The sequence below is a fragment of the Simochromis diagramma genome, unplaced genomic scaffold (genome assembly GCF_900408965.1).
Source record: "Simochromis diagramma unplaced genomic scaffold, fSimDia1.1 OVJJ01000487.1, whole genome shotgun sequence".
In the NCBI taxonomy this organism is placed as follows: domain Eukaryota; kingdom Metazoa; phylum Chordata; class Actinopteri; order Cichliformes; family Cichlidae; genus Simochromis; species Simochromis diagramma.
In genome coordinates, this window is record NW_024387305.1 from 3,796,967 (window position 1) to 3,813,274 (window position 16,308).

At 40.0% G+C, this 16,308-nt stretch overlaps 1 protein-coding gene across 2 annotated transcripts in view; it reads left to right on the forward strand.

Annotated features, from left to right (window-relative positions):
- cnnm2b (cyclin and CBS domain divalent metal cation transport mediator 2b) overlaps positions 1-16,308 on the forward strand; it is a 50,395-nt gene that overhangs the window by 22,677 nt on the left and 11,410 nt on the right. For both annotated transcript variants that reach the window (XM_040004818.1, XM_040004819.1), the window contains exons 2-3: positions 8,780-8,923; positions 13,952-14,089. In XM_040004818.1, coding sequence (XP_039860752.1) covers positions 8,780-8,923; positions 13,952-14,089 — 282 coding nt within the window. The remainder of the gene's footprint in view (positions 1-8,779; positions 8,924-13,951; positions 14,090-16,308) is intronic.

Below are 16,308 nucleotides of genomic sequence, written 5' to 3' on the forward strand. Positions count from 1 at the left end.
ACATGTCGAAGAGGTCACCACCCATCTTGAGGAGTTTGCCTCAAAAAAATTGTGCTTTTTCATAGCTTTGTGATATTTCATTGAGGGATACAGTATATGTATATAATGCTATTTGGTGGAGAGGGACTTACAAGATGAGTCATTGTAGCAATGTATGTGTGTGATCGTACAAGTAAGAGATTAGCTTACTTGGCTATATATATATATGTATATGTATATATATGTATATGTATGTATATATGTATGTATTAGGGGTGCAACGATACACAAAATTCACGGTTCGGTTCGATACTTTGGTGTCACGGTTCAATATTTTTTCGATACAAAAAAAATGTTCATGCCTTTTTAATTTGTCATTTATTACATTTTCACGGCACATTCTGCACCACATCTCTGTGCGTTCATCATTTGTTTGAAGCCAGCTCACCTCCTGCAACTGCTTTTCCGAGAATACGTGCTTCTTTTGTGGTTCGGACTCCTGACATTTCTTTGGAGGTGGAGGAACATCACAGTAATTGCTTAAAGGAGCTTGCTTCTTCGACATCTTTAAGAGTTCTAAACAAATGTCTGTCCTCCTCCTGAAAATCTTATGTACGCAAACACGCGTTGCAACTTCTTATCTTGTGCGCGTTTTTTATTTTGACAGCGAATGCGCACCTGCGGACCACTTATGTGCAGCCCTGGTTATTTAGCTCGTCATATTGCAGCCACAGAAATTCTTTTGTCCATGAAACCATAAAGCTGCACTTTCTTTTTGCCTTATAGTCTGATTTGTCATAACTTTTCCGTTTTGTGGTAAGCTTTTCTTTGGCTGTCACTTCTTCACCCTGACCTGTCTTATTTGGCTCAGCAGAACTAAAATATATATCCTGCTGCTTTTACACACGCACTCACATAACGGTCAGCGATTCTCTGCGATCAACCTCTCACATGTTTAAGCTGCGGGAGATTTCACTTGTCATGTTTGCATAGTAAGCTAACGATTGATAAGACGATGTCAGAGGAATTGGTGCGCAAATTATCATCACTCACCAATCAGTACTGTCGCTCTCTATACACAGTTCGCGCGATTGCAAAGTAAAAGCAAAAAACAAGCGCAAATTCAAACGCGATTTCAATATGTCACATATTGACAGTGGCTCACCGATGCCAATGACATAATTACCCAGCTACCCATATGGAAAAGATATATATAAATCTTATAAAGTTTTTATCTGTCTTGTATGAAACTTGTATGAAAAGCATACAAGAGTGAAAACACATTTAAGATCCCTTGAAAAATTATATAATGAAACTTGTATGTTTTGTATACTTACTAAAAAAATATATGAAAGTAATGAGAAAGTGGCCACTTTCATGAGTAAATCATATATATTTTTACTATTTCTTTTCCATATGGGTACATTTCCAAAAGAATGCAAAAGCATTGACATATATTTTTCCTTCCTACGATAGGCCGACGGGCAGGGCAGAGATAGATTTTGGTAGCCCGACTGGAAAAATCGCTAGCCCCAGGACGTCGGGCTAGCGATTTTGCGAGCCCTGTATCTGATTGAGGAATCACTCATCTTTGGAAAAGAGAGTTTATTACAGAGAAATGGCTCTTTCCAAAATAAAAGCTATACTATACTATACGCTTCTTCTGGGCTATATTCTCAGCAGCATATTAAACATACCAGGTCCCCATAAGGAGGATCATGTGCTAACGGCTGTCTAAATGACTCGGGTAAAGTTTGTAGCATGCATGCTTGTTGTTTTTGTCTGCTTCCACTTGTCTTTGCACTAGGATGATGTCGGCGTAAATGTGCAGTCATATTCGTTGTGTTCCCACTAGTGCTGTCAGTGTAAATCTCGTTGAAATGACGTTAACGCCACAACACGGCAAATCTCCGTTAACGAGCTACCGCCGATCGCCCGGCCAACACGTTAATGAGCTAACTGCGCTAACACACTAGCTCCCACCCATGTAATTGAGCATTGCGTGGCACATCCAACATACTGTTTTACTTTAGTCCATGACGCGCTTACCTTCAGGGTCATACGTCACATGAAAACCAAAATAGTTCCAAACGCCAGATCTGAATGAGGGTGGGGGAGGTTCAATTTGCCATGTTGCAAGGAGAGCTTAACTTCTGTCTCGCTAGCTTGTCCTGCGCTCAGTGAATCTGCGTTCGACTACTCCGCCTAGGCTGCACTGTCGAGCGCAGATCCACTGAGCGCTCAACACAGACAGCATCGTCAGAAGGAAAGTTGATAAAATAAATTAAAAATGTTGTATTGTTCGATACATATGCGTACTGAACTGAAAGCACTGTATCCAACGGTTCAATATCGATACGAGTATCGTTGCACCCCTAATATATATATATATATATATATATATATATATATATATATATATATATATATATATATATATATATATATATATATATATATATATATATATATATATACATATATATATATATATGGTCCTCTACCAGAGGCCTGGGAGCTTGAGGGTCCTGCGGAGTATCTTAGCTGTCCCTAGTACTGCGCTATTCTGGACAGAGATGTTGCTCCTGGGATCACCTAGCTTGGGAGTCACTGCACTTAGTGCTCCGATTACCACTGGACCCACCGTCACCTTCACCCTCCACATCTTCTCCAGCTTTTCTCTGTGCCCTTGGTACTTCTCAAGCTTCTCATGTTCCTTCCTCCTGATGTTGCTGTCATTCGGAACTGCTACATCGATCACTACAGCTGTCTTCTTCTGTTTGTCAGCCAACACTATGTCCAGTTGGTTAGCCACCACCATTTTGTCCATCTGTATCTGGAAGTCCCACAGGATCTTAGCTCTGCAATCTCCACCACCCTGGGGGGTGTCTCCCATTTACATTTTCAATCCCCTCAATTCTGACTACCCTCTTTTCATTATCATCTGACTACACTTCTCCAGTCCGAATGACGTTCCCATGTCATTGCTGTATATCCTGGTGGTGTGGATCAGTGAATCGATGTCTCGTTCACTCTTGGCATACAGCTTGATGTCATCCATGTAGACGAGGTGGCTGATGATTGCTCCATTCCGTAGTCGGTATCAGTAGCCAGTCTTGTTAGTGATCTCACTCAGGGGGTTCAGGACTATGCAGAAGAGCAGTGGGAACAGTACAGCTTGCTATACTTCTTAGGCACCTTTTTCATCGCGCCTTTCTGCAGCTCCGATAGTTGGCTAACCTCCCTCTGTGCTACCTTGAGCTTGGCCTCTAGTCTCCTTCTCCATGGAGGGTATTACTCCTTGTGGCTGTTCAACTTGTAAACAAAAACAAATTATCTATATGTTTCTATCATATAGCATTTATCAGAGCACTACGTAACTACATTTAGTACAAGCACATAACACGTAACAGCATTACAACCCTGTCTAATGAACGTAGCCTGAGACACAGCCAGATCATGATATTGTTGTGTCAGTTGATACCATCTACTCAAAGATATTTAGTTAATTAAAGGAACAGTCGAAATGAATTAAGCACTCTTGGTTGACCTAATCTCTGTATCATTTTTGTAAATACCCTTCAGCAAACTGCATGCACATTATAAAGTTTGCTCAGGATCAATAAAGGTGCAAATGCCCCTTGTGTGATTTATTAAAGTGAAGTTGACGGAGCCTAGAGCAGCAGCTGCTCTGCCCCTTTAAGTAACCAATTAAGGAGCATTTGTTTCCTTATTTATATTAATCTTATAAATGCCTCAGCAGGCATTTCATGTATCTGTTTTATCTGTAAATTCCATTTCTGTCTCCAGATAATACAGGCCACAAGGTGACACTATTTTATTCAGTGTGTATTCAGTCTGAATGTTTGTGTAAATAAAGAAGCTGTAAATAGCTGACATGTTACCAGGGTAAAGTTTTTATCCATGTCAATGGAAAAATGGGTGAGAATAGCCTGAAACTCTGCTCCTTTTTTTCACAGGAGGTAGATTTAGAAGAAAGACCATCCAACGAGTTCCCATCACCCTAACGTTGCACTATATTTGTCAGGGCTCAAATATTTGGAAAAACAGGGGGAGAGCGAGACAGGGAGGGGGGCAGTGATGAGTGTCCACAACAGATACTGACCCCTCATACTCCCACCCCAAGTCTCTGAGCCTTACGTGCCTATTTATAGGGGCATATTGCGCTATGGAAAAATATGACAAAGCTACATTCCATAAATAAGATGGGAATGGTGGAAAAGAGCACATGGCTTAGTCTCTGAAGGCCTAAATGGAGGTTCTCAGGCTTGGCTTTGGGGTATGGATGGATAGATGGATGGTTTATTGGTTTGGCTTGGTACAGTTATCAAGAGTTGGAGCGCTTTTAATTTGGATCTTTGACAAACTACATATGAAAATGGGCCCATTAAGAATATTACTTCCTGAATTATTGCAACCCCAATTTAGATTTTTCAAAGGTTCTTTTATTATGGTGACTGGCATTTTGGTGACTGGTTGACTGACTTTGGGGACCCAATGACTTTCCCTTTAGTGCCTCCATTTTTTTCCGTCTTTAATTACATCACATCACATCACATTGTTCTGGCTGAAGCTTTGGTCTGATATCACTTAGAATACTTAGATTAAAAAACCTAATGCACAAAATACTCTTGTTCAAAAATCAGTTTGGTTAGGTGACAAATACAAGTACTACAACTTTTTTATGACAGGTTATAATCAGTTGAAGGTTATAAATTCTGTTTACATGTGAATAAAAAGTTGCAGTGTTACCATGAATGGAACCATATACCCTACCTTTAACTAACTAGAGTCACTTTCTGCTTCTCTAAGTACACACACAAATACACACACACATATGTGTTTGCACAGTAGTGCCATCCCAGTTATTTTGTCTCACTGTCCCACAGATGAGTACATACTTTCCAGTTTCCCACAAAGACAAAATAACACACAAACAAGAGGAAAAAAATGCAGCTTCTGTGTTCCATAAATATATTATGAGACAATGACAGCCTGTTTATTTATAGCTGCTTCGCTGCCGTAGAAGCAGTGTTTTTTTGTTTTTGTTTTATAAAAAAGAGAGAGTAGAGGTAGAGAGTAGAAGCTAACACTCTGGACCTTCTGGAGCCTGGAACTTGGCAGCGGGCCTCAGGGAGAGCGTGTCCTTGTTAAGGCCAGTCGTCTAGGGTCCTATAACCCACCACTGCTGCCTGACATCTGGGGCTATCTAGCTGGGATGAGGCTGAATGCATGCTGGGTAGTCCAGCGCACAGGCACACTGCAAACTGCAGGGTCAAGGGTCAATTCACTTTCAGTTTCATCTATTAAGGAAGCCTGTTGAGAACTACAACACAATTATTACAGTTATTCAGTGCTATGTTTGAACATTTCTGAGAAATGTCAGTAGCCCTGTAAATTACAGTTTCAGTTTATATTTGTAATTGGGTGAAGTGAAGTAAAAAGTACACAGCGGATTATTTTGTTTTCCTTAACAACAAAGCAGTAGAGGTGCACTACCAGGAAGTGCTTAATCCTCTTGAGTAGACAGTTTAGCTGTTGTTTAATACACTGGCAGCATAAGGAGAAGGATGTACATCAAAAGGTCTGCTCCACAGGGCCGTACTGAGGTCACGCACCCACCCTCAAATCCCATGGAAATTTTCCAGTGTCTAATTGACTCAGCTCTTAAATACAGTTTGTTTAAAAAAAGAAAAAAAAAAGAGTTTTCCAGAGTTTAGAAGAGCATTCATTCATTCCGTATTTCCTAATTGTGCTCGGCCAAGAATATTTAAATAAAAAAGTGTAGCTCTGTCAGGAACTTTAGACCAGCTACACAAGCTAAACGTTAACATCAATGATGATGCTAAGTCATGTAGTTATAACTAATACCACGGTTGTCATTTTGTCTGTGTGCCACCAGCACATTTATCACAAGCAAAGAGTAATGCTGAGGCTAATTGGTCACAGATTTTGATAGGCACTCTTGTCACTTATCCATGGCAATCTATCTGGTAGTTGTTGAAAAATTTACTCAGACTATGGGGGGAAAGTCAGTAGATCATCAAAGTGATCATAAATTCAAACTGAACTTTTAAACCAATCCATCAAGTACTAGAAGATCATCCACTAGTGATGGAAACTCATAACAGCCGTTTCATGAGCTGAAGATATTCAGAAAAAGGTGAAATAAAGTGGACCCATGGTTTTAGAGCTGCAACATATTCTGTCAATGCATATCCTTTATTTATAATTGGCCTAATGACACATAAAACATCCAGTATAGTAACAAGAGAAAAGTGTTGGGTGTATCATTTTCTTATACCCTCTGTTATATAGAACAAAATGCTGAGTCTCCTTATATATCAGTCCATGGGACAGACTAGAAACTTAGCATAAACATGCTTCTCGCTGTCATCTCGGCCTCCCACTGAGTTTCATCCTTATGTCGTTTTTAAGTAATGACGCTTACTGCCTCTGCTGAAACCCTTACAACAGAGTCATCAAGTCCTTTGGTGCTTTTGGGATACCAATGGCTGAAATTACAGATGTGCAAAGATGTTAAGGTAACCTCTGTAGAAAGAGTCGACTATGTGACTATTTATGAGGTCTGGTAGTAGTAATTTGTAATTTGCCCCTCTTTGGTTATGTATGTGTGGATGAACATGATTTTATTTTGCAATTTAGGAAATATTTTGACATAAAAAGTCCTCCTACTCACTTTGACAAATGTTAGAGCATGTCCTGTGCATGTCATGTTCATCCTCAGGTTAAGCCAGTTCTTCCCATAAACACGATAAAAGGTTAACAAGGTAACATAAACAGTATATTAAATCGCAAACTGCGTCCCCATACAACATAAGTAATGATAATGATTAAGGTTAATAAATAACATTTCACAGTATTCACCCAGTTACTACGTTACTCGTGCAGCTGAAATACATGCGAGTTAAAAAAAAAATGCATTGTGGAAGTAAGAAAACTTTTCCCCGAAGAAAGTCGGAAAAGCCTGAATAGCAGCATTTCTTTCTCCAAATCCAGTATTTGTTTTATAAACATGAATGGTCTATTTGCAATTACCCATGCCATATGCAGTAATGGCATGTGTAATTGCAAATGTAAAACCTATAAGCAGAAGGTGGTTTCAAACTTTGCTCTGATAACAAGCTGGATGTTTCTTCTCTTGGAAAAACAGAAATCTTTTTAACTTTTCAGATATGTAAAAAAAAATGTTTTTAATTTTCAGTTTTAAATGCAGCAGCAAACTGTTTTTTTTTTACTGACAATGGTTAGTTAATTTCATTTTAAACTCTATGGTGTAAAGACAGAACATGTTTTATTACAGTACAAACCTAAACTTCATAACTTGTTTTCATTAACATGAGTGAAGTGGATGCCATTAGCGAGAAAAAAGCGAGCATTGATCAATTTCACTCTGCAGTGCTGTGCTGTGCTAGCCACTCCATTTCTCTTTCCCTCCCTGGGTAGTTTAGAGTAAGTGCATGCTCAAGGACTACAGAGGTATGATTGCTTTAACCCATGAGGTGCCATTTGTGTTTGTCTCAGTAAAAAAAGCACTATGCTGAAGATATCATTTGTATGTTTTTTGACACTTGGGTGCTAAGATTTTCTAAGGCCTTCTACTTTCAGGCTCTTTGTGTTAGTGGATTTATGTCCTTACATTATTAATACCTCTCTTAAGGGATCTTACGCTGCCAGCGTGTTAGGTGTAACCTGAGTATCTTTCTTGAAAGCATCAATTCTCCATCTAGCACTCACAACATTCTCACTTTCAGGTTCTAGCTACTGAACATTGTTGTGCTGTCATAGTGTTGCGAGGAAGCAGTGAGATGCTGTGCAGTATAACTCTGTTGGTCTTTAGCTCAGACATCTTTTCAGTCTGTGCTTGCCTGCATCGAAGCAGTAAAAATGAGCTGAAACAGCAACTGAGACCAGACCCTGTGATGTACCTGTAAAATAAACATACTCCTTTGTGCACACAGACGCTCCTGACACACGTGCATGCACACGTACGCAGAAGCACTCTGACGTCCTCCATGTTTTTATACCCAGGTGTATCTGCATGCAAACGGCCCATTCCGAGACAATCTGATCACACAGCGGAGGTTCGCCCGGTCTGTTCCTTTGCTTGGTGAGAATATCGCCAGGGCGGAATGGAAACTTCATTTTGCAGGGGCTAATATTAGCCTAGGCCTCTGGAAAATTCCTTTTAAATGATCACAAGCTGAGAAAAGTCAAAGAATTTGTTTAGTGTTTTGCCTGACAGTCGTCTCTGCATACACGGCAGTTTGTTTCTTTTTTTTTCAGATGTTACAGCACACAGGAGGGTCCTGGGAACACAGATGTGGAAGGAAGGAGGGCAAAAGGGGTTCATACGATGAAATTTAGGATTGTTTGATTGTCTGTCTTGGTCTGAATTACTTTTTCCTGGCACTGATAACAGTTTAACCCTCACATTAGCAAGCACTGTATCCCTGGGTACAACAGTCATGCCTTCAAATCACTTTGCATCACCTGCTCTTTGTGTGATTTTGAATCCCCATAATCCCTGCTACCCTGCTACCTAACTTATAATTCCTCTTTGCTATACAGAAAAACTTAGACTATATAAAACATTTATCCATGATACACCTCAGATTTGTACATTAGACATGTTTACTCCCGCCTGTTTCTTCTCTTTTATAACCAAGCTCACTGTGTGAACCACGTTTAACCGTCTATAACATATGACTCCAACTTTATGACCTGTGTATGTGCATGTGTGTGTATGATTTGCTAGGAAAATCCCACCTGGCCATAGTTCAGAGGGTGAACAATGAAGGTGAGGGAGACCCTTTCTACGAAGTTCTGGGTATTGTCACCCTGGAGGACGTTATTGAAGAAATCATCAAGTCAGAGATCCTCGACGAGACTGACCTATACAGTAGGTTCCCCTCTTTAAACTCAACTTTACAACAGATACAATAAGTTCATGAAAAACAAAACGGATGATAAAATCCCTGAGAATTACCACGCCCCATGTCTCTTAACAGCATTTTTGCATCTTTCAGCCAATCATTTTAATCTCAAATCAAAAGCACTATTTCAAGATGCAACAGCTGCCTGTTGTCATTGCTCTTTGTCACTCTGACTTGGTGTCCACAAACTCTGGAGAAAATGTGCAGTTTACAAGCTAAATGTTCAAGTTTCTAACTATGTATATCTGCTGTTTGGTGCCTTGTGGGTACTGTGGGGTAGAGCCAGTTTGTGCAGTTTTTGGTTCACACTAATGAGTGCAGCGGGACTGAATCAAAGCAGTAAAGCTGGCTGCCAGAAATGCAAAATATTGGGCTAAAAACATCTCTGCAGAGCTGCAGTGATAATGCTCTATGGGTTCATGCCTATAAATGACAACTTTCTCATTATATGCAGATAATGGTAGCTTCAAACTTCTGTTCAAGAATACATTTTTGAGATGATGTGTTAATTGGAGTTTGTTGGAAATTGAGTTGTTTTGAGAATGCTACTCTTGGTGAGCATTTTATTTACTCTAAATTTACATATTTTTTACTGAGAAGATTGTCTTGTTTGTGTTGTGCACCCAACATCTGATTTTTTTTCCACAAGCAGAGATTATTTTCAAAAGATATATATAAAGAGTTTCTTAACATGACTCTTAATTTTTATTTTTATTTGACGCTCTAAAGCATCTGCTAAGTTTATTCAGCATCTGAAACAATCCATTTTAGCTCCTCTGATTGGCTGCCTCTTACAAACAGAAGGTTTAAACATCAGGTGTATGGATCGATAGATAGATAGATAGATAGATAGATAGATAGATAGATAGATAGATCTATAGTGTTGGGGAGTAACGGAATACATGTACAGGCGTTACGTATTTAAAATACAAAATATGAGTAACTGTATTCTGTTACAGTTACTGTTTAAAAGCGTGGTATTCAGAATACATTGACTTTGTTGAAATAAATGGATTACACGGTGGTCTTTTCCTGTTTCATATGTTAGGCTATGCCATCTATTTTTGGTAATTCCACGCCGGTGGAAACCCAAACAAAACACGCATTAGGGGCTCTAATGCCTGCGTCTCAATCCCGTGGCCCATGTCAAACGTAGTTGCGGCCGCATAATGACGTGAAGAAATATTTTTTAAATTATTCACAAAAATGATTTAATATGAAGGCAATAGGCAGAATGTAGCCTCGTGGGCAGTGTAGTGCGTGCTGCAGGGAGAATGGACTGCCATACCTGTGTGTGTGTGTGAGCGCGAGGAAGGGAGAAAAAGGAGAGTGGAAAGTCCGAGTTGACACCGAGCAGACAACCTTTCAACGCCTCTCTCTGTCTCTCGCTAGCAAAGTTGACCCAGACAAGTTAAGGGTAGCTAGTTTTCGGCTACGAGCTCGCCAGAAGTCTCTTTACGACGGCTCGGAGCCGCAAACCTGTTTTATATACGCGCGGAATAGATTTCTATACGAGATCGCTGCAAAAAGTGCGGCCTTACCTAATGTCCACCCTACTGTTACTCATTTTATATTAAGATTTAAAAATGTAGTTGGTATTGGTATGGCGAGTAACCTTCAGTAATAGTAATAAATCACACAGCGATAGTACATTCATGTAGTTGTAAAAAGCATGATAATATACAGTGGCTTGCAAAAGTATTCGGCCCCCTTGAACTTTCCCACATTTTGTCACATTACAGCCACAAACATGAATCAATTTTATTGGAATTCCACGTGAAAGACCGATACAAAGTGGTGTACACGTGAGAAGTGGAATGAAAATCATACATGATTCCAAACATTTTTTACAAATAAATAACTGAAAAGTGGGGTGTGCGTAATTATTCAGCCCCCTTTGGTCTGAGTGCAGTCAGTTGCCCATAGACATTGCCTGATGAGTGCTAATGACTAAATAAAGTTCACCTGTGTGTAATCTAATGTCAGCACAAAAACAGCTGCTCTGTGACGGCCTCAGAGGTTGTCTAGGAGAATCTTGGGAGCAACAACACCATGAAGTCCAAAGAACTCAGCAGACAGGTCAGGGATAAAGTTATTGAGAAATTTAAAGCAGGCTTAGGCTACAAAAACATTTCCCAAGCCTTGAACATCCCACGGAGCACTGTTCAAGTGATCATTCAGAAATGGAAGGAGTATGGCACAACTGTAAACCTACCAAGACAAGGCCGTCCACCTAAACTCACAGGCCGAACAAGGAGAGTGCTGATCAGAAATGCAGCCAACAGGCCCATGGTGACTCTGAACGAGCTGCAGAGATCTACAGCTCAGGTGGGGGAATCTGTCCATAGGACAACTATTAGTCGTGCACTGCACAAAGTTGGCCTTTATGGAAGAGTGGCAAGAAGAAAGCCATTGTTAACAGAAAACCATAAGAAGTCCCGTTTGCAGTTTGCCACAAGCCATGTGGGGGACACAGCAAACATGTGAAGAAGGTGCTCTGGTCAGATGAGACCAAAATGGAACTTTTTGGCCAAAATGCAAAACGCTATGTGTGGCAGAAAACTAACACTGCACATCACTCTGAACACACCATCCCCACTGTCAAATATGGTGGTGGCAGCATCATGCTCTGGGGGGGCTTCTCTTCAGCAGGGACAGGGAAGCTGGTCAGAGTTGATGGGGAAAATGGATGGAGCCAAATACAGGGCAATCTTGGAAGAAAACCTCTTGGAGTCTACAAAAGACTTGAGACTGGGGCGGAGGTTCACCTTCCAGCAGGACAACGACCCTAAACATAAAGCCAGGGCAACAATGGAATGGTTTAAAACAAAACATATCCATGTGTTAGACTGGCCCAGTCAAAGTCCAGATCTAAATCCAATCGAGAATCTGTGGCAAGATCTGAAAACTGCTGGTCACAATGCTGTCCATCTAATCTGACTGAGCTGGAGCTGTTTTGCAAAGAAGAATGGGCAAAGGTTTCAGTCTCTAGATGTGCAAAGCTGGCAGAGACATACCCTAAAAGACTGGCAGCTGTAACTGCAGCAAAAGGTGGTTCTACAAAGTATTGACTCAGGGGGCTGAATAATTACGTACACCCCACTTTTCAGTTATTTATTTGTAAAAAATGTTTGGAATCATGTATGATTTTCGTTCCACTTCTCCCGTGTACAACACTTTGTATCGGTCTTTCACGTGGAATTCCAATAGAATTGATTCATGTCTGTGGCTGTAATGTGACAAAATGTGGGAAAGTTCAAGGGGGCCGAATACTTTTGCAAGCCACTGTATTAAGTAATCCAAAGTATTCAGAATACGTTACTGTCATTGTGTAATGTAACGGAATACGTTACAAAATACATTTTAAAAGTAACCTTCCCAACACTATCTATCTATCTGATCTCCTGCTGAATTTGTAAGTTTATTTAATTTAAAAAGAAATGAAAAGTCTCTAATTTCTATTACAGTTTAAATTTTATTGGAGTGAAATAAGATTACCAGGCAAACTATGACTCTGTTTCTTGTAGTTAGTCACCAGGTTTACACACATCTCATGAAGGATTTTGGCCCACACCTCTTTACAGAAACTCTAAATCCTATTGGCTGCCCTTTGGCAATTTGAAGCTTCAGCTCCCTTTCACGGATTTTCTATAGACTGAGGTCTAGAAGCTGGCAAGTCCATTCCATGACTTTAATGTGCTTCTTGAACCACTCCTTTGTTGTCCTGGTGGTATGTTGTGGGTTGTCATGCTAGAAGACATATCAATGACCTCAGTGTTCTGGCTAAGGGAAAGTGGTTCTCCTCCAATATTTTATGATACATGGCCCATTCCATTGGCCCCTCAATTAGTCCAAGTCATCCTGTACCCTTAGAAAAACAGCTCCAAAGCATAATTTTTCCATGTCGTTGCTTGACTTGGGGGATGGTGTTCTTTGGTTCATTCTCAGCATTACTCTTCCTCCAAATATGGTGGGTTGAGTTGATACCAAAGAGCTTGAACTTCGTTTCATCTGACCACACCACTTTCTTCCAAAACTTCTCCGAATCATTCAGATATTCCCTGTAAAACTAAAGACAGATGTCTACATGTGCCATCTTGAGGATTTGGGTGGGTGGGAGGTGCTGTTCTTGGTGACTGTCCTTGGTGACTTCCCAACTGCCTTTTTGGGTTGATCCACCACCTTTCTCATTTCTCATTCTTCCATTCTTCTGAATAATTACAGCAGTAGTCGTCACCTTCTCACCAAGCTACTTGCTGGTCTTGCAGCCCGTTCCAGCTTTGTGCAGGTCTGTGGTCTTGTCCCCGATGTCCTTTGACAATTCTTTGGTTTTGCTCATATTGGTGGAGAGGTTGGAATGGAAAATGATTCTGTGGACAGGTTTGGTGTATATGCATAACAAGTTGCCCACATGGCAACTCGTGATCTGTGTGGCTATATGGCACACAGATCAAATACTTAATCAATGCCATGCAAATCAATTTCTAAATCGATTTATAACTTTTTTGAAATGTGCTTTGTTCTGGATTTTTGGTTGCTATTCTGTTTTTCTCTATTAAAATGAGACTGCAATAAAAAGTAGAGATTGTTCATTTCTTTGAAAGTGAGCAAGCCTACAAATTCATCAGGGTATCAAATAATTATAGGAGTCAAAATACATTCATAATCATGGACAACCATAATTAATATTTTACCTTCGACTTTGTAAAAAATGATGGTATCTGTGTACATGGAGTACGTGCCAGTACTTCTGTAATGCCGGGAATGTGGTAACAATGTAGCCCTCCTATAGCTCTGCTGTAGTTCTCAGAAAGTCAGCACTGCTACTTTTATGGAAAACAGTAATCAGTGCAGGGTAACTCAAGTTTAGCCACCTTTTGACCCGAAATGACTAGCTCAGCGTCTGAGGAGTGTCGTGGACTGATCTTTTCCTGTTGCAGCCAACCTGTTGCAGGTTGACTCTTACACCTGACTTTTCATTTTTCCCTCCTCAGCTGACAACAAGACAAAGAAGAAAATCACGCATCGGGAAAGAAAGCAGGATTTCTCGGCCTTCAAGCCTACCGACAATGAAATGAAGGTTAAAATATCACCTCAGCTTCTGCTGGCTACCCTGCGTTTCCTAGCAACAGGCAAGTGGGCTGCGTTGCTGCTTGACTTCCCCCAGTGTGCCCTCAGCCCCTCACTGTGGGGAAAGTGTGTGCGTGAGTGTGTTTGTGTGCCCATACGGGCTTTGAGTTTTGGGCAAGTGGGTGTAGAGAGGAGGAGGTGTGAGTATTTGTGTAGCATGAGTAGCCGTTGTGTGCGTCTATGTGTGAGGGAATGAATTGCGTGGGGACTCACAACAAGTGTGCTGGTATGTATGTGTAAAGAGGTGGAAGGCCTCTCTATAAGCCCGACACAGGATGTCTGCAGAATGGACACGGGTCCAAAAAAATGCAGGCGTTTATTTGCTTGCGTGTCATGCACAGAAGGTTACATGTTGAGATCTTTGCTCACAGCTTTAAAAACACCACCCTGTTTGCTTACACTCGTTCCTCAGTGACATCACGTCCAGGATTTTTGGCCTATAATCGCAGTTCTCACACAAGTCGACATACTTGGTTACTTACTAGCGTAAAATGTGAAATATTTCACCCGCTTTCCCTCGGGAAATGGATTTCAGAGCAGGCAGCAAGTACTACTACACCAGCAGCAGCGGTTCACTATGCCTCATTGCAGTTGGATTTGCTTTAGAACTTTGACCTGGCAGCTAAGCGTTGATTAAGTTCCTCTAAAGGCTATTAGGGAGTTTAGTTCCTGGTGGTGGAGCCAGCAGCCAGCTGACACATATCACCGCTGATGAGTTGAAGGAGCTGATTGGCCCAATAGGTGGTTGAAGAGGACCAGACACAATGAGGGGGAAGGGGGGTGTCTGTATTAACATTTATTTAAATTTTTGGCCCCTTATGTAGGGCTCTTACCTCACAAAAATGCAGTAACGGTTTATACAGTTTCTGCAGCAGCACAATGTTGCTAATATTTTGTATTTTTGTTATCAGGTAAAAACCAAACCATCAAAATATTAACTTTTTTGTTAGGATGTGGTTCTTACAGTAATTGTCTCTATTTAATGAATTGATTTGAGGGGGGAATGCTTACTTCATCAATATTCTGTTTTCCTATTAACTTTAATGAAATTTGGCATGGTCATTCATCTGGAGCTTTGTAACCGACAGATAAGCGGCACTGATCGCATGCCCGTGATTCATCTTTCGCTTTAGCGAGTAATTTGTCAGCCACTGCTATTTGTACTATTTGTTTTACTGCAGCAGATGATTTTTCCAGCTATAGCTCTTATTTATACTTTATTTTATTATCATATGATCACTTTGCCACTTTTGCAAGAAGTGGCAATCTTTCATCCAGTGTTTAAGAACATGTTTCACCTAGTTAATGTTTTTTAAACTTTTGTGTAAACCAGAGATAAGATAAGCTACAATTATCCAATATCTGTTTAACATGCAAGATCCATGGTGACAAATATTTCCCATTTTATCCTGGCTGAGCAGATAGTTGTATGCTAGTTCACTGAGTTTAGTTTCCCTTATGTAATCCTTCTCTTTATGACTATGATACAGAGTGGGTCCGATCTTCCCTGCTATCCATGGACAATATATGCTTTAATTTTGACTTTGAGAACATAAGGAATTTAAGCTCCAGAATTTAAGTGATTATCCCTAATAGATTACACAAGTGATCTATTTCTATATCCCCTGTTTTGATGTTGGAAAAATAAGTTTATTGTCTACATATATCATTACCCTAAGCTAAATATATTTATTGCCATGCCATCAAAATTAATCATCTGTGAGCCATTTTCTATTAAATAATCCACTAGGTCAGTGATAAATAATGCAAACAACAATTATACATTTGATTCATTTAAAATCCTACAAAGACTTGAAAATACACATGATTTTATTTTTTTAATCTTAAAATTTCCTCTAATATGAGATTTTAATCTCTGAAATTCCTTACTGCAACAAGTAAAGGAACAAAGCCTAGTAAAGGAATCTTTCCAGAAATATCCCAGAACCTACATAACTTTGCATTTGATATATTTACGTTAGGTTCATGTGGATAACTCAAAAACTATACCTCTGTCATTATTAAAATCCAGTTTTACAGTTTCATCTTTCACTTTCTACTAAGTCTGTTTCTGCCGCTTTTGCTGATGTCATTTTCAATATAATCTTTGTCTAAAATCAGTTTAAAACAATATGTTAGAAATAAAATATTAAGAATACAAATATAAGTTTGCCGGGTCTTTGGTTTAAAAAAAAATAGGCCAGCTCATATACATGCCTTT